This window comes from Lichenostomus cassidix, unplaced genomic scaffold, assembly GCF_008360975.1.
Source record: "Lichenostomus cassidix isolate B80296 unplaced genomic scaffold, HeHo_3.0 HiC_scaffold_857, whole genome shotgun sequence".
Classification (NCBI taxonomy): Eukaryota; Metazoa; Chordata; class Aves; order Passeriformes; family Meliphagidae; genus Lichenostomus; species Lichenostomus cassidix.
This window is the reverse complement of record NW_028148005.1, coordinates 70,789-88,109: the sequence shown is the minus strand read 5'-3', so window position 1 is coordinate 88,109 and position 17,321 is coordinate 70,789. Positions and strand designations below refer to the sequence as shown.

Sequence of the window (17,321 nt, the reverse complement as noted above, 5' to 3'; positions counted from 1 at the left end):
GGATCAGCCGAGATTTCAAACAAAAGCTCTTCCCACACTCCCCACACTCGTAGGGCTTTTCCCCAGTGTGGATGCGCCGGTGGGTGATGAGGTGGGAGTTTTGCTTGAAGCCCTTCTTGCAGTCAGGACACCGGAAAGGCTTCTCATCTGTGTGAATGCGCTCATGGAGGAGGAGATTGGAGCTCCTCTGAAACCTCTTCCCACACTTGGGACACTCATAGGGCCTCTCCCCGGTGTGGATCTTCTTGTGATGGATCAGGGTGGAGCTGTGGCGGAAGCTCTTCCCACATTCCGCGCAATCGTAGGGCTTTTCCCCAGTGTGGATCACCTGGTGCTGCATCAGGTATGACATCCGGCTGAAGCTCTTCCCACACTTCCCACAGTCGTAGGGCTTTTCCCCAGTGTGGATCCTCTGGTGCTTGATGAGCTGAGGTTTCGATCTAAAGCTCTTCTCACATTCCCCACACTCATATGGCTTTTCCCCAGTGTGGATCCTCTGGTGCTCGATCAGCTCAGATCTCCGCCTGAAGCTTTTCCCACATTCCCCACACTTCTGGAGCTTTCCTCTGCCCTGAGGCTTCTCCCCCAGCTCCGAGCTCCGGCTGCATCTCCGGGCCTTTTCCTCCTCCTCCATCCGGCCATGCCTTGGCAATGACAAATCCTGCTTTGGGGGAAAAACAAGGGCTCAGCGCCTTGCCCTGGGGGTTCCTCCTGCCCAGCTCCAGCTCTGCAACTCTCCCAGGGTTTTGTGTCCATAAAAACCCCAAACCACCACCATTCACCTCAAAACCCTAACAGGATTTCCCCCTCTCTGCTCTTTCACTTTGGCCTCCTCAGGGTCTCCCTTCCCTGCTCTCATGGGGCTCCCGTGGCTCCCGGGCTTCCCTATTTTCCAGGGTCCCGCTCAGGGATGATCCGGGGGCTTTGGGGGTCCCAGGGGTCCCTTCTCCCCTCATTCTCTGCTCCGCGCTTCCAGGGATCCCAGGCTTCCCCTTTATCCACGCTCTCCCCTCTCCAGCCTGCCGGGGCTCCCCCAGCTCCGCCATCGCCCCTCTCCGCTCACCCTACCCCGGGGCCGCGACAGACAAATACTCCGCGCTGCTTCTGCTGCTCCTCCTCTTCCTCTCTCCAACCTCTTCCTGTTCCTCCTCTTCCTCTCTCCTCCTTCCTCATCCCTCCTCCTACTCCTCCATCCCTTCTCCTCCTCCCCCCAAGCCCAGCGCCCACCCTTTCCCTCCTTTTCCCCACGCCGTCGCATCCCGCGGGAGGAGCCGGGATGGAGCCGGGGCAGGTCGGGATGGGGCAGCGCTGGGCTCCGGGCCATGTGAAGGGACACAGGCAGCGGGCGGATCGGGAAGTCTGTACCTTCCAAGTCCCTCAGCCAGACGGCAAAGGGACAGGGAGATGCGGCCGGGAAACGAGCATAGAAAGGAGGCTGCGATTTACAGCCCCATGGCAAATGCCCCACGGCCTCTCCCTCTGTCCATCCATAAAGTCACTTTTACGCGACTCCTAGGGGAACACAAACCTCTGGCCACGCGGGTTTTCCCGCACACTGCCGCCGACAGCGCAGCCACCTCTGTGCTACCGACAGCGAGCGGGACGAGCCAGCGCTGCTCCGGCACCGCCTCCTGCCGAGGCAGCAGCGGCAAGGAGACCGCGGGCAGCCGCTCCCTCAGCGGCCTCAGGCCAGCGGCAACACGGCGCCACAGCCAGCGAGGGAGGGAGGGAGACGGGAGAAGGAAGCCGCCACAGCCCCCCTGCCGCCCCCTGCGTCCCCTCCATCCGCCCGCAGCGAGCCCCGAGCCCCGGGGCACAAGGCAGCGCGGCTCCCACCTGCGCTGGGACAGCCTCTCCGAGCTCCGCCGCCGCTCCCGGGCCGCACACACGCTCCCACCATGGCGCCGCTGCTGCCCCACTAAAGCCCTGCCTGCCTGCCTGCCTGCCTGGGGGCGACACCGGCGCCGGCCTTGTCCCCGCTCGCTGGCACCGAGCAGCAATGGCGCTGGGACAATCCCGAGTGACAGCACAGCCAGCCAAGGGCAGCGAGGCGCGGGCTCTGCACAGCGCACAGCCCAAGCCCCGCGCTCTCAGTGCCCCCCGGGCTGGCCGAGGCCAAAGCCGCACATGAGGAACAGCCCTGCAACGGGCCCGGGCCCAAGGCGCCATTGCTCTGCAAACAGCGACCAAGTTCTCCGCACCTCCCGGCCCCGCCTCGGCACGCAGCCCCCGGGGCAGCCCCACGGCCCCCACGGCAGCTCCCAGCCTCTGCCAGCCGCCCTGCAACGGCCCAGGGGGAGCAGGCCAAGGGACGCGGCTGCCGGTAAAAAGGGACACGAGCGACACCGGGAGGCCTTCAGGAGCATTTAATACAAAAGTAACAAAATAATGCAGTAAGAACAGCAGCGTTGGCGCGGTAAATCCTCACGGGGGCCACCTAAGGCTAAGTTCATGAGTTCATAAGTCACCTAAGTTCAAGGAATTCTCTGAGTTGGAAGGAACGCACATGGATTGAGACCAGTCCTTAAGGGAATGGTCCCCTGTGGGGTGAAATCCAATCCTTGGCTTTATTAGCACCTTAGGCCAAGGAAGGTAACATTCATATGGAGCACCATTTTTTTCCTCTGCACCAACAGTGTTATATCAAAATATTTATATATAAAAGCTTAGTGTATAAATGTTTAGTGCAAGAGAAACAAGATTGTGGGATGAACCAGAATCAGGCAAGAAACACCCAGGCCCAGCCCAGGCAGCTACACATCAGATTCCACATCATTTCCTCTTCCTGCAGGTTCATCTCCTGCAGCAAAGGCACTGAGGTGACCCTGAGGATCAGTGCAAGGCAGACACTGCAGCTGAGGAAGGAAATCCCCATGCTGGGGGGATGAGATGAAGCTGAGACTGCCCAGCATAGAAAATATCCTTCCTCCATTCCCCATTAGAGGTGAGTTTGGGGCCTGCTGCAGATATACTGCATGTCATTTGAGCAGATTGCACTCCCGAGATAATTCTCAGCCAGGTGCACACACCCTGCATTGCCCAGCACAGGAACCCTGCAAGGAAAAGCAGAGATATTGCTGGCACCGTGGGGGGAAATGTTGTGCCCCTGTGCCCCCCAGGCCCTGCCTGTGCCCCCAGGACTCACGAGGAGCTGAAGTTGCTGCCATCCACCCACTGCAGCCGCTCGTCCTGTCTGTGCAGCCCGAGCCAGTAATCGTTTTTCTTGCTGAAGCAGAAGAAGAATTCCTGGCAAGGAGAGAGAAGTAAACGGTGGTAGCTGCACCCCTGGCCCAGGAGCTCCCCAGGCTCCTCTCAGCCACCCCAAACCCCTCACTCACCATTTCCCAGTCCTCGAGCACAGCCAGGGAGGCCCCGAGCTCAAAGCACCGAGCCTTAGCCTCATCCCAGGGGAGATGATCCCTCGAGAGGAAGTAGCAGATCCCTCGGTACCCAACCCAGCCATGGGGACAGGCCAGCAGCAGAGGAGAGTTAGGAGTAACCGGAGCGTCTGTTTGACTTCTCCCTGCAGAGCGAACAGAAGGTCTGAGGATTCTCCCCTCACGCAGCAGCCCGAGCTCCTATTGGCTGATTTTCCCGCTCAAACCTGCGGCTCCCCAGCGATTGGCTAACTCAGCCGTCACTCTTCATCCTCCCGCGCGCTGATTGGCCAGGGAGGGGCTGAGGGACGATCCCGGCCGTGAGGGAGCAGTGAGCCCGCAGTGCCCCGAGGGGTTGGGCTGAGGCTGCTGCTCCTCATTACCTGACACAGCAGCCAAGGACACCAGTAAAGCCAGGATCAGGAGCAGGAGCAGAGTCAGCACAGCCAGGGTGACCTTGGGATGGGATCTGATCCACTCAACAGGAGCTGGAAAGAGCAGCTCGCCGTGAGCATGGAGCTGTCCTGAGCAGGCCCAGCCCTCACACCCCCCACCCAACGCCTGGGGAGCACAGGAGGGACCCTCAGCCCGAGTGCCACTCACTGAGCTGGCAGTAGGACCAGGAATAGGGACAAGGAACAGGTGTGGGGACAGCCAGGTGACAGACAATCCCAGGGACAGCCTGCAGCAGGACAACTGCGCAGGGCTGGGGGTAGCCGAGGGTGTCAATGCTAGGGCCAGCAGAGCACAATACTTCTTTCATAGCCCTGGAAACAGCAACACCCTGCCAGCCCTGTGCTCCTGGGCTGACACTGCCCATTGTCCCCTCCCTAGAGGCCACAGCGCTGGCTCTGCACTCACCCAGATATCCTCCGAGGGTTCTTTTCTGTTTATTCCTGGTTGCTGATCCATCCTGGAGATTCAGGGGCTCCTTCACACTCCTATCACTGTCGCAGGATCCTTCCTGCACATCCTGACTCGCTGCATACTCACCATTGGCACCTTCCTGCTTAGCACAAGTGGCTTTTTCTGCCTGAGGCAAGTCTGAAACCACAGCTACTGATTCATTGTGGAGACACAGGATCTCCTTCACAACCCCATGAGTGGAGCAGAATTCGCTCTCCTCCAGCTCGCAGCTGGGATCTCTCTGCCTGGCATGGAGAGCATCTGGTTCCTGAGACATCAGCAGTGCTGAGAAAGCCTTTTTCAGTTCAGCATGGGACACAGTTTTACAGCCTTTGTGAGGGGAGGTTGAAAGACTCATGATGAGAGATCTGGGCTGGTTCTGGCCCTGCGCTTTCCCCAGGCTCAGGAGGATGATCCAGCTCAGTCCTGCCCTGTCCCTGCGGATCAGGGGGACAGAGAAGCAATGCTCCTGGCACTGTCACTGTCACCGAGTCCCAAGAAATCCTCTCCGAGGCAGAGACTCCACCCTCAGCAAACCCTGCCAGGATAGAGATAAATTCTCAGTTTCTGGGCTCTGATTCAAAAGAGAGTGGCTTCAGCCACACCTGCCCCTGGATTCCCATTCTGGCACTGCCTAGGAAAGAGTTAGCAACGATTTTTGGGCCCAGGTAGAGATGGAATGGATTCATGTCTTGGTTTAGACACAAAAAAAAAGTAATGAAGCAACAAGGAGAGAACCACAGCAGCAGCACTGGCACTGTAACATCACTGGGGTCACACAAGGCCATTTCACAGCATCACAGAATCCTCTGAGATGGAAAAGACCCACAAGGATCATCGAGTCTAATTCTTGACAGAATGGCTCCTGTGGGGTGAAATCCCAACCTTGGCATTATTGGCACCATGCTCTAAACGAGGTCCTTTCCTATGGCAGCACATGTGTCAAGGCAATAGAGAAATGGTTAAATACACAAAGACGGTTAGGGTATAAATATTTAATGTGAGAGGCACAGCATGAGTTCTGGGATGGTTCCAGAAGGAAAAAGAAACCCCCAGCCCAGGAAGCCACACATTAGATTCCACATCATCTCCTCTTCCTGCAGGTTCATCTCCTGCAGAACAGGCACTGAGGTGACAATAAACAGCCCTGAGGAGGCTCAGCATCGTCCCCTGCATTCCCTGCCCTGGCGGGCTGCAGCCCGGGGACATCGAGCGCTGGCAGCGCCCTTTGTGTCCCTGACTGAACGGGAGGACGAGACTGACAGGGAAATCGGTATTTGCATGTTCCTCCCCGCCCCGGGCAATCGGGCGGGACGAGGCTAATTCCGCTGCACTGACGCAACCTCCTCCACTTTCAGCTTGGGTTGTGCAGGACGTTAGAGTTCCTCCCGTCCGACTGCAGCCCCGATATCTCCCGGTAGCCGATGTGGCTCCAAGCTCCCATGGCCGGGAACAGTCCCGGGGAGAGGAGAGACACCTCTGTGCTACCGATAGCAACCGGGACGAGCCAGCGCTGCTCCGGCACCGCCTCCTGCCGAGGGATCAACGGGAAGGAGACCGCGGGCAGCCGCTCCCTCAGCGGCCTCAGGTCAGGAGAAACACGGGGAACCGGGGGGGACACGGCGGAACGAATCCGCCAGAGCCCCCCTCGCCGCGGTCGTCTCCCGCACGGATCGCCCGCAGGTAGCCCCGAGCCCCGGTAGAACCGAGGGTGGGTGCCACCAGCAGCCCTGAGGGGCTCAGCATTGTCCCCTGCATGCCCTGCGCTGAGGGTTGGAGCTCAGGGACAGCGGGTGCTGGCAGCGCCCTGTGGGTTCATGTGTGGAACAGGAGGGACTGGCAGGGAAGGCGGAGCTTGGCTGCGCCTGGGAAACAGGGCGATTTTCGGGAGTTCTCCGCCCTGCACTGAATGACTCACAAGTCATGTATAACAACACCCAGATATAATGCGCGTTTAACTTTGCCCGGACACGGCCAGGTCCCACTGCACCAGGGGCTCCCAGTCCGGTCCCGCATGGCCAGAAACTGTCCCGGGGACAGGAGAGACATCTTTGTGCTACTCATAACAAGCGGGACGAGACCATGCTGCTCCGGCACCGCCTCCTGCCGAGGCAGCAGCGGCAAGGAGACCGCGGGCAGCCGCTCCCTCAGCGGCCTCAGGCCAGCGGCAACACGGCGCCACAGCCAGCGAGGGAGGGAGGGAGGGAGAGGGGAGAAGGAAGCCGCCACAGCCCCCCTGCCGCCCCCTGCATCCCCTCCATCCGCCCGCAGCGAGCCCCGAGCCCCGGCACAAGGCAGCGCGGCTCCCACCTGCGCTGGGACAGCCTCTCCGAGCTCCGCCGCCGCCTCCCCGGGCTCTGCGCTCCGCTCCCTGCAGCCGCTCCGCTCCGCTCCGGTCACTGCTGCAGCTCCCGAGGATCCGGAGGCAATGCTGGAACTGCGATTGCTTGAATGGGGCGGGGCGGGACCGCCCCTGAGCCCCGCCCTGACCAATCAGCGCCGCGATCACGAAGAGTGACAAGCGAAGCAGCCAATGGGAGAAGGCAGTGTCTTTACGCCACGCCGCTGGCTGAAAAGCTCGCTGAATAACTGAATGTTCAACGAAATTTCTCGCCACTGTTAGCTCAGCTGAGCTGATGGTAAACATCGTGGCATCTCCGGCACGGGTCCAACGAGCTCCTCTTTTCTTTATGAAAGGAAAAAGGTTTGGGTTTCCGTGCGGAGAAAAACCAGCAGAAGAATCAAAAGCGTTTAGGTTGGAATAGAGCTCGAAGATATAAAATCCAAGCATAAATTATAAGGTTTAATACACACTTTTTCCCTGCGAAATGCCACAGCATCCCTGCGCTCACGCTTTCTAAGCAAGCTGAGACCCAAACTGTGGCCAGGTGAAGCATTGTTCTGACAGGGGAGATGTGTGCTGATGTCTTTACAATTCCATGGGAGAGGGGATGGCTGTTAACTGGATCAGCTTCAAGCTGCAGGTTTGAAAACGTCGTGGTTTGACTGATGCAAGGGAATCAGAAGGTAAGAAATAACTTGTATGAAATTGCTCACCAAACAATGTATCTATAGATGTAACATTCATTGTGTTTTCCAAACAAAGACTGTGATACTCTGGAATTTCCACACTGGCAAAAACCCCCAAATTTGTTGTTTTGGCCTTTGGACAGAGACTCAGAACACATGCATAAAACAGGAAGGTGACAAGGTCAGTGAAGAAGACCTCCTGAAAAAACACCAGAGCCCCACAAAAACCAGAACCACGCAAGTGCAAGAATATGAAAATGACTTTTTAGCTAGTTATAGCAGAATGTGGGGATAAGTTATATAGATAAGTGGATTGAGAAACTCTGTTAAAATTATATAGGTTATGAAGTTTTGCCTCTTTTTCTGTAAATCATGACTCTGGCTAAATGGCAGGAATTGCCACATGACATCTGCTCAGGGCCCAGAAACAGAAAAATCCTGAAACTCCCAAACTGCACAAGCCTGGGTTTCTGGACTTTGGGACAAAATGACAAATTCAAGGGGGAAATATGTGGTAGGCAGTTTGGGAAGGTGTGGTACTTATTTGTACTAATAATTGTTTTACAATTATGTGACTTGTTTTTCACCTCCAGCTTGGCTGAGTCGTTCCCAGAATGCTTTTCTAGTTAGCCAAAGTAACAGAAGTGAGCAAGGATTTCACAAGAGCAACAAGACACTCACTTTGCAAGATCTTTCTGTTCTGCAACATCAACCATTCCCTCTCTGGGGAGATGGAAAACCATCAGGAGTGAGTTTTTCAGGTACTCGAGAGGATTTCCTGACAAGAACTGACTCACTCTGTGACGACACATGTGCCTGTGGTCTGGAAAATGTGGCAGAAATTCTCCTCTCAGAGCTGTTTGACTGCCTTGGATAGCTGAGTAAATCAGATCTTTAAGTGAGGTGAAGTTAGAGTTATAAACCAAGTTAAATGCTGCTAAGTGTTGTTCCACTGTTAAGTTGCAAAGTTGGACTACAAAGTCCTAAGTCAGGTTAAATGTTAAATGTAATTCCTCAGTTGAATTGTTAAATTAAGGTATAAGGATAAATGTTGGTAAGTGTTATTGCTCTGTTAAATTGTTAAGGGATTGGTTAAGGCATTAATTAAAAGTATCAAGTAAGTTAAAGTGCTGTTAGGTTTGAGTGCTGCCAAGTTTTAGAATGTATTTCTTTTTGCCCTCAAGGTTTTTTCACACGCACACACAAAGAATTCTCCATTACTTTATCTTTCAAGATCCTGGGTTCCATCTGGTTTTGTTCCTCGTTTTCCAGGGTGACTCTAACAAACAAACTTTGTCATTCTGCCGCTTAACGTGAAATCTAGGCTGTACAGATCCCCTGAGCCTCATTTATTATGTGACCTCAATGAATCATCTTTCACAACCTGTTTTCAGTGCTGGGAGCTGGGGATGAGTCCAGGATGGAGCAGAACTCCTGAGGAGCGCAGGCAGGAATCCAGGATGGAGCAGAACTCCTGAGAAGCCACAGAAAGAATCCAGGATGGAGCAGAACTCCTGAGCAGCCCCGGCAGGAATCCAGGATGGAGCAGAACTCCAGCAGCCCTGGCAGAAATCCAGGATGGAGCAGAACTCCTGAGCAGCCCCAGAAAGAATCCAGGATGGAGCAGGACAAGGATTTCTGTCCCTGAGGAGGTGGCAATGCCATGAGGTGATAGCGATCCCAATCCTCTGTGTCTCCGTGTGGGGAGGAGGGAGGGAATGGGGAGAAAAGGAAGCCTGGGAAGGAGGGAAGAGTGAGGTGGAGGTGTTTTTGTAGGATTTATTTTATTAGTCATTCCCCTACTATGATTTGTTTGATAATAAATCCAATGAATTTCCTCAAATCGGCTCTGTTATGACCATGAGTGATCTCTCCCTGCCTTTATCCTGACCCTCGAGCCTTTCCTTGTGTGAAAGGTTTCACTGTCCTGTTAACATTTAACAGGTTTAATAAAGCACAATAGGGAACAAAGACAATAAAGCAAAGTAACAGCACTGCGTGCTTGACAATTAGCCAGAAGCACGCCTGACATTGATGAGGATAAGCTTTAAAACCCTTTTATTACATCAGTCTAATACATATTCAATACTGTTTCCTGCCTAGGGGTGAAGAGGGCACTGGCAGAGCGGCTTTGGTCGCTCTCAGGCATCCCCTGGGCTCCTGCAGGGAGTCTTTGCTCCATCCCAGACTCACCACAGCGGCTCTTTGGCCTCCTGACCGCCCCAGAACATTCCAGACCTTCATTCCTCTCCCAACATTTTGAGGAAAGGTCTGGAAGCTTTGCTCCCCTCACGGACCCTTTTATACCCCATGCAAAGCCCGCCTCTCACCCCATTGGCTGACTTTCCCGCCGAAAGCCCACCACTCATTCTGATTGGCCCATTCTCCCGCCACTCCTCATTCTCATGCGCTGATTGGCCAGAGCGGCTCTGAGGGGCGATCCCGCCTCATCCCCACAGGGCTGCGATGTCTCCGCTCCTGACGCGACCCCAATTGCGGTGCGGATTTTGCAGCTTTTATCTCCCTCGTTATTTTATTTCTTTCGCAATAAATGCTTATGAAGCCACCCCGCTGTCCCTTGTGTCCCCTGGGAGCCGGCAGCCCTGTCCCTTGCCCTGCTCGCCCTGCCCTGGGGGCTTCAGCCGAGCCGAGGCCTCTTCCCAGTGCTCCCAGTGCTCCCAGTCCTTCCCAAACTGGGCAAAAGGTTGGATTTTCCCTTTTGCGGAGAAATCCAAGCGATGCACAGAGTTCACACCGGACGGGGCAGCCCTGCTGAGCCTGTGCTGGATTGGGGCTGGCAGAGGAGCAAAGTGCATCAGAGATAGTGAAACACCAGTCCATTTACTACCAATAAATTATTCCAAATAAATTTTTCCTAATTAGGGGGTAAAAGTGAATTAGTCAGCCCCAGGGCGCTGAGTCAGCTGCACCTCACTTAAAGCTGGCAAAGCCAGACTGGCAGCTCCACAAAACATGTTGTGTCTATTTTCAGACACCTCTGGCATTTCATTGATACATTCCCCACCTTTCATTTCTCCCTCAATGACATTTTATCAATTCTCACCTCTCAGAGATCAGGGCCAACCTGCTGCTCTTCTATTTTCACCATTTTAGGGCAGCCAGGGTGGCTTTTTCTCCAGCAGCACCTCCTGCCACAACTTCCTGTCCTTTCCCCCATGGGGACAAACCCCAAATCCTGATTTTCCTTTCCCTCATGAGGACAAACCCCAAATCCCAATTTTCCTGTCCCCCATGGAGACAAACCCCAAATCCCGATATTCCTTTCCCCCAAATCCCAATTTTCCTTCCCCTGGAGACAAAATCCCACCCCTCCCAGCTCCTCCCGGGGCTGTCAGGGCTGTGACGAGGGCAGGAAGCTCCAGGCCAGTGGTCAGAGATGCTTTGGCTTCCTGTCCCCTCCTCTGAGCCACCAGCGCAGTGTCCCCATGCTGTCCCCACCCACTGTCCACACACAGTGTCCCCAAGCTGTCCCCAAGCTCTGCAGGGACATGGAGGATGAAGAAGGCTACATGGTGTTGGACCAACAGAGCAAGCGAGGGACTGCAGGGAGATCCTCAGCCCTGCAGGGTGCAGGTAAAGGGGTTCAGCCCCTCTGGGGACCCCAGGTGGGTGGGGGACAGGAATTGGGGGATGCTGGTGTTGCTGTTGGGGTGGGATGGCTTTGGTGCTCAGGGATCACTGTACCTCATCCTCCTCCTCCTCCTCCTGTTCTTCGGCTCAAAGCTGGGTTTGTAGGATGATTTTTAAGCCCTGACTGCCCCAGGCTCCTGTTTGAGCTTCATCTCTGTGTGGAGAGGCTGAGATGGGCTAACTGAACTCCACACCAATTGCCATTTCAGGGTTTGGTTCTTCCTAGGTGTCTTTGCTTGGAGCAAAAGCCCCAAATCTGCCCCAATTCTGCAGCCCTGCCATGCTGAAGGGCAGCTGATGCCTTTGGAAATCCTCATCCAGCTCTTGATGCTCCTTGTCCATCTTCCCTGAGCTTCTGGCGGTTCCTGCTTTGTTTCCTTCTGCTGCTGCTTGTGCCTCATGCTTTTTCCTGATGACTCCAGTTTGGGTTTCCTTGTGGAGAAAAATCAGCAGAAGAATCAGAACCGTTTGGGTTGGGAAAGACCTTGAAGATCACAAAATCCAACCATTAATTAAAAGATTTAATTCCTCCTGTGAGTAACTCTGCTGGGAAAACTATCAAGGTTTGAACCCTGGGGGCTGCCAGGCTCTGAGCTGCTTTTGGGGACAAAACAACTCAAATCTGTAGAGTGACACCATGCGACCTGCTGTCCCCTCTGTCCCCTGCAGCTCCAGGCTGTCCTCGGTGGCACCGCGTGGCGCTCGGGGCTGGCTGGACCGGGAATGTCCTGCTGGGAGTGGCCGTGGTGGCTCTGGGCTGCTCGTGTGAGTGTGGGGAGGGGACAGGGGGGACACGGGGGGACACGGGGACAGCCTGACAGCGGGGAGGTGACCCGGGGGGTTGTGTGGCCATGGGGAAAATGTCTCGGGTGGGTCGGACAGCCCCGGGCTGAACTCGGGCTCACCCAGAGCCACCATTCCAGCAGCCCCGTGCCCGGCTGCTGGGACATGGCTGTTGTCACCCCCAGCACCCCCAAACCCCCCCGGGCAGGCGGCAGGGAGACCCCGATGGCTGCTGGATGTCGGGGAGACCCCCAGAGGGGCAGGGCTGGGGGAAACCCCCCCAAACCCAGGGCTGCCAGCTGTGCCCGTGTGGGGCAGGGGGTGCTGAGCAGCTCCTCAGCCTGGCCTCAGAGCCTCGGCGCTGCACGAGGGGGACAGAGGCTCTGCGGCTCTCGGAGGTGGCACCAGAGCCGCGGTGACACCTCGAGGGGCCACATCCTGTCACCGGCACGAAGCCACCGTGGGTGGGGACAGCTCTGAGCAGGGGGAGCTCAGGGCTGCACAGTTTGGGGCTGGCAAGGTGCTGTCACTGCTCAGCTTTCTTTCCTTTCCCTGCAGTTCTGCTCCAGCAGCCGCAGAGAAGTGGCAAAATCGGGAATTGGAATGTTGAGGACATCAACGGAACCCTGGAGAACTTCATCTCGGAGCTGAGGAAAGCTCTCTGCCTGTCACAGCCAGAAGGTAACAGCCCCGAGGCATCTCTGCTCCAAAAGCTTTCCCAACATCTGTGGCACACCCAGATCGGAGCCCCGAGGGCAGCTCAGGGTGATTTCCTCACCTCGCAGCGATTTCTCGGCGGCTTAACCTGGTTTTGATCCTGTTTTCCAGCGGCTCAGGGATGCAGGATTTGCCCCCAGGGTTGGACGCTGGGAAGCACCAAGTGCTACTGGATCTCCACTAAATACAGCCGTTGGAACAAGAGCCGGGAGCAGTGCAGGGATCAGGGATCAACGCTGCTGGTCCTGCAGGATCAGGATGAGCTGGTGAAGGAATGGTGGGGTCAGGGAGGTGGGATCGACCCGGAAATGAGGGCTGGTGGCACCCCGGGAAGGGTGAGGAGTTTCCCAAAATCCTGGGATCAGCGCTCACACCATATCCAAATTCCCCCAGGTGCCTCTGATAGAGTGTAGGGGACAAGGGTGGGGCTCAGTCTTGGGATGAGGCCAGAGCCCGTTTTGGGGTATCCATTCACAACCCAGCAGCTTCATGACTTCTCCTTCCCCCGAGCCAGGAAGTCCTCGGTGAATCCCTGCAGCAATCCGGGCGCAACTTCTGGATTGGGCTCTGGTTGCCTGAAGCTGGGAAAGGCTGGGTGTGGCTGAATGGTTCCAGCCTGGACAGAAACCAGTGAGCACTGGGGAGGCACTGGGGGCTGGGAGTGGCCGAGGGACCCCCGAGGTGATCTGGACACTCTCCTGCACCCACAGGTTCCAGGTGGACCTGGAGCAGCGACCTGGAGAATGTGGGATGCTCAGGGGCAGCACCATCATCCCCGACAACTGCAGCTTGGAATCGAGGTGGATCTGCCAGAGAGAAGCCACCAAACTGTGACCTGGGGCAGGAGAGAGGCTCGGGTGGGATGTGGGAGGCAGGAATGGGGGAGTCAGGTGAGGGGTTCAGGAGCTGCTGCCGCTGTCATTGCACAACAGCCACCTGCATGAATGGATGGTGTTGTTTCCTGGCTCTGTTCTCTGCTGTATTTAAACCACATCACAAACAGGAAGCATACAACACCCCAAAATTGAGTTTCCTCTGCAGAGCTCAGTGCCTTTTATAAACTGCAGTCCTTCAGTGTCCTGTCACTTGAATCCACCTGAGGCATCAATCATGGTGTGGGGCTGTTCCAAATAAACCGTGTTAAAAGAAAAAAAAAAAATCTGTGAAATTGCCACAGATGGCCCCAAAAAGTGAAGCTGGTTATGGGGGTCTCAGCAGACAGGCTGTGGCCTGAGGAGTGACAGAGCAACACACATGGCAGCATTGTCAGAATTTGCAGTTCAGACAGATAAGGTGAATCCAAATTGTCGGCGATTTCCACCACCTGCTATTCATTCCCTCTTTTCCTTAATGGATTTTACATCCCTCCCTTTCACCCCACAGAGCTGCAAAGCAAAATCCCCATCTGCCCCATGGCCATCCCCACTGCCTCCAACAGCTCCAGCCCTGTCCTCTTCTCCTTTTCTTTTCTCTTCTCTTCTCTTTTCTCTCTTCTCTTCTCTTCTCTTCTCTTCTCTTCTCTTCTCTTCTCTTCTCTTCTCTTCTCTTCTCTTCTCTTCTCTTCTCTTCTCTCTTCTCCCCTTTACTCTAAACCATGTTCTCCCTCCTCCTCTCCCTGCCAGCTGGGAGGAAAGAGATTTCACCCACTGGCACCAATCCCTCCCCTCGCTGTGTCTCGTGTTTGTATTTCTGTCCCCAGTTTGTATTTCTGTCGCTGCCTGCCCGCGGCTGGACCCACCCTGGGGCTGGTGAAAGATGGAGTCAAGTACTGCAGGGATTTTTTGGGGAATTGAGGGACTGAGGGGAAGGGACAGGGCAGCCAGCAGCAAGGGAACACAAGGGACACCGGGGAGGGTGGGAAGCATAAGTCTTCAACAAAAAATTTAATGAAAAGCCAAACCAAGGTCACATTCCTCTGACAGCACATCTTTCAGTGCTATACTCCAATCATCCTTCCTTCTTTGCCCTTTGCTCCTTTCTGCCAGGCCGGCGACGTGTTGGTGTTCTGGTTTGGCTCAGGGCTGAGGGCTGAAGTCTTCTATCCCCTAATTCAAGTTTATGGCTGGCACTCTTCTCAGGAAGGTGTGACTGTAAATCACACATGTCCTGGGATGCATGAGGTCTGTTTGTTTTTCTACCTTCAGGGCATCTTTATCTCTGGCTTTGTGGCTTATCAGTTTAGAAGACATCTATTACCATGTATTTCTTACCACATTTCTAGCATACTCCATCTATTACATAGCTAATAATTACCTCTAACTTTGTTTCCACTTAACTATATTTTATCCAAGTGCTACTTCACACAGTACCTAATCACTTATAAATGCCAAATTCATAGATGCAAAAGCCAACATTTACTATCCACTCATTTATCACGCTAGTCACAGGCGAGTTTGGCGTCTGCTGCAGATATAGGGCCGCAGATTTGAGCAGCTTCCACTCTGGAATCCACCATTACCCAGGAACACACAATCATCGTCGCCCGAGACCTCAATCCTGCAAGGAGGAGCAGAGAAAGATATTGTGCCATTGTCCCCTCCAGCAGCAGGACAAGAGCTGCACACAAGGGACAGTCCCAGCAGCCATGTCCCCCCCAGGCCCTGCCTGTGCCCCCAGGACTCACGAGGAGCTGAAGTTGCTGCCATCCACCCACTGCAGCCGCTGGTCCTGTCTGTGCAGCCCGACCCAGGAATCATCCTTCTTGCTGATGCAGGAGAGGAACTCCTGGCAAGGAGAGAGGAGTAGTGGGAGCTGCACCCCTGGCCCAGGAGCTCCCCAGGCTCCCCTCAGCCACCCCAAACCCCTCACTCACCATTTCCTCGTCATTGAACACAGCCAGGGAGGTGTTGAGCTCAGAGCACCGAGCCTTAGCCTGATCCCAGCTCTCCTTAGCCTTCGAGAGGAAGTAGCAGGTCCTGTTGTGCACATCCCAGCCATCGGGACAGGGCAGCAGCAGAGTGTGCTTTCTCCCTGCAGAGCGAACAGAAGGTCGGAGGATTCTCCCCTCACGGAGCAGCCCGAGCTCCCATTGGCTGATTTTCCCGCCCAAACCCACCACCCCCAGCGATTGGCTGATTCAGCCGACACTCCTCGTTCTCCCGCGCGCTGATTGGTCAGAGCGGGGCTGAGGGACGATCCCGGCCGTGAGGGAGCAGTGAGCCCGCAGTGCCCCGAGGGGTTGGGCTGAGGCTGCTGCTCCTCCTTACCTGACACAGCAGCCAAGGACACCGCCAGAGCCACAGCCAGGAGCAGGAGCAGAGTCAGCAGAGTCAGCACAGCCAGGGTGACCTTGGGATGGGATCTGATCCACTCAACAGGAGCTGGAAAGATCCGCAGGCCGTGAGCATGGAGCTGTCCTGAGCAGGCCCAGCCCTCACATCCCCACCCAACGCCAGGGGAGCACAGGAGGGACCCTCAGCCCGTGTGCCACTCACTGAGCTGGCAGCAGGAGAGATGAGGGACAGGGACATGGCCAGGGACAGCCTGCAGCAGGAGAACTGCCCAGGGCCAGGGCTGTCAGTCCCAGCAGAGCACAAGGCTGGACACAGCCACACCCTGCCAGCCCTGTGCTCTTGGGGTGACACTGTCCATTGTCCCCTCCCTACCGGCCACAGCGCTGGCTCTGCACTCACCCAGCTGTCCTCCAAGGATTCTTTTCTGTTTATTCCTGGTTGGTGATCCATCCTGGGAATCCTGGGAGTCCTCTCCAATGCCATTCCTGGGCTGGGATTCACTCTGCCCCAACAGAGAAGCATCTTCTCCCTGCCTGTGCCCAGCAGGATCTGACAGCTGATGCAGCTTTGTGCCTTTGGTTGATCCATTCTTGGCTGATCCATTCTTGGCACCCAGGGCATCCATGGGAATCTCAACAACAGCTTTGTCTTTCCTTGGCCTCATTTCAGACTCACAAATCAAATCTGTCCAGTTGTGCTGAGCAGGATGTGGCACCTGAGGCAGCTCTGTGTCCTCAGCTCCTGACCCATCCTCAGGATCCTGGAGATCCTCTTCACCCTCATCACTGGAGTTAAATCCACTCTCCGCCCCTTGACTACTTAGAGACTTATAAGTGCCAGCTCTCTGCATCCCATAACCATCATCTTCCACTCGAGGGGTGTTTACACCCCCAGCAGCCCGTGCACCCCTGGATCTTAATGCACTGGCCATATCTTCACTCACTGCACTCTTAGGCGACAGATCTCGCTCCTGAGACAGCAGCAGCAGTGGTGACGCACCCACACCGAATCCTTCTTCCCGTGCAGTTTTACAACCACTGCCCTGGCTGACTGCGGAGCACACGACGAGAGTTTCGGCCACTTCTGGCTCAGGATGGCGCTGCCAGCTCAGTCCTGCCCTGTCCCTGCTCCCCGGGGAGGCTGCTGCAATACCTGTGGAGACAAGAGCGGTGTCAGAGAGCTCCGGACCCGCCCCGGCCCCAGGCTCCTCTCCTCCGCCCGGCACACTCAGCCTCCGCTCGGTCTTGCTCCTGGGAGTTCTCTACCAGCCCTCTGCACCGCTGCCGGGAGCCCCGGGATGCGGTAGGGAGCACACCTTGAGCCTCCAGAGCAAGCGAGGCTCTGCAAATTCACTTTTTTCCCGAGGTGAAGAGGCCAGACAAAGCTGCTTAAAGGGGGGCTCAGCAGCCAAGCTGCAGCCGGGGGAACGGCAGGAAGGCACATGAGGGAGGAGCTGATCCACACCATTTATGTTTCATCCACATTATTAATTTGTGATCCACACCGTTAATGTAATGGTTTTCTCTTTTGCTACTTGTCTGACAGCCCCAGCCCCGTTCAGCCCCATGGGTAAAGACAAAATGACACATCCCTGCAGCTACTGCAGATGTGCTCCGGGCTGGGA

The 17,321-nt window shown here is 55.7% G+C and overlaps 2 protein-coding genes and 3 long non-coding RNA genes across 7 annotated transcripts; 2 read left to right on the top strand and 3 right to left on the bottom strand.

Moving 5' to 3' along the window:
• Positions 1-2,351: 2,351 nt before the first annotated feature.
• LOC146420395 (killer cell lectin-like receptor subfamily B member 1B allele A) lies at positions 2,352-16,686 on the bottom strand. Of its 3 annotated transcripts, none has more exons than XM_085048320.1 (6): positions 6,594-6,863; positions 4,239-4,720; positions 3,761-3,865; positions 3,339-3,523; positions 3,146-3,246; positions 2,352-3,053 (listed from the first exon to the last, which is right to left on the bottom strand). In XM_085048320.1, the coding sequence occupies exons 2-6, from the start codon at positions 4,639-4,641 to the stop codon at positions 2,939-2,941; spliced, it is 909 nt and encodes a 302-aa protein (XP_084904446.1). In that variant the 5' UTR covers positions 4,642-4,720; positions 6,594-6,863; the 3' UTR covers positions 2,352-2,938. The 3 variants fall into 3 exon arrangements, with proteins under 3 accessions (XP_084904446.1, XP_084904445.1, XP_084904443.1); XM_085048319.1 differs by having other exon boundaries at positions 4,239-4,821; positions 6,594-6,862; XM_085048317.1 differs by lacking the exons at positions 3,761-3,865; positions 4,239-4,720; positions 6,594-6,863 and adding exons at positions 15,671-15,784; positions 16,097-16,686.
• On the top strand, positions 5,530-8,440 carry LOC146420399 (uncharacterized). Its single transcript, XR_014849156.1, has 2 exons — positions 5,530-5,871; positions 6,555-8,440. It is a non-coding gene; the product is annotated as an uncharacterized LOC146420399 (long non-coding RNA).
• LOC146420398 (uncharacterized) lies at positions 8,480-9,602 on the bottom strand. The gene is made up of 2 exons (XR_014849158.1): positions 9,507-9,602; positions 8,480-8,957 (listed from the first exon to the last, which is right to left on the bottom strand). It is a non-coding gene; the product is annotated as an uncharacterized LOC146420398 (long non-coding RNA).
• On the top strand, positions 10,187-13,549 carry LOC146420397 (killer cell lectin-like receptor subfamily B member 1B allele B). Its single transcript, XM_085048324.1, has 6 exons — positions 10,187-10,907; positions 11,634-11,729; positions 12,306-12,428; positions 12,576-12,730; positions 12,979-13,094; positions 13,175-13,549. The coding sequence occupies exons 1-6, from the start codon at positions 10,760-10,762 to the stop codon at positions 13,296-13,298; spliced, it is 762 nt and encodes a 253-aa protein (XP_084904450.1). The 5' UTR covers positions 10,187-10,759; the 3' UTR covers positions 13,299-13,549.
• Positions 14,333-15,652, bottom strand: LOC146420396 (uncharacterized). Its single transcript, XR_014849157.1, has 3 exons — positions 15,277-15,652; positions 15,088-15,188; positions 14,333-14,960 (listed from the first exon to the last, which is right to left on the bottom strand). It is a non-coding gene; the product is annotated as an uncharacterized LOC146420396 (long non-coding RNA).
• Positions 16,687-17,321: the final 635 nt, after the last annotated feature.

Bases quoted from the DNA above. Each gene is read 5' to 3' on its own strand.
- LOC146420397 (XM_085048324.1), top strand. From the start codon at position 10,760: ATGCTGTCCCCACCCACTGTCCACACACAGTGTCCCCAAGCTGTCCCC. The intron at 10,908-11,633 runs GTAAAGGGGTTC...TGTCCCCTGCAG, and splicing joins CTCAGCCCTGCAGGGTGCAG to CTCCAGGCTGTCCTCGGTGG. The intron at 12,731-12,978 runs GTGAAGGAATGG...CCCCCGAGCCAG, and splicing joins TGCAGGATCAGGATGAGCTG to GAAGTCCTCGGTGAATCCCT.
- LOC146420395 (XM_085048317.1), bottom strand. From the start codon at position 16,628: ATGGCCAGTGCATTAAGATCCAGGGGTGCACGGGCTGCTGGGGGTGTA. The intron at 15,785-16,096 runs GTGAGTGCAGAG...GGATCTTTCCAG, and splicing joins AATCCTTGGAGGACAGCTGG to CTCCTGTTGAGTGGATCAGA. The intron at 3,524-15,670 runs GTAAGGAGGAGC...TTCGCTCTGCAG, and splicing joins GTCCTTGGCTGCTGTGTCAG to GGAGAAGTCAAACAGACGCT.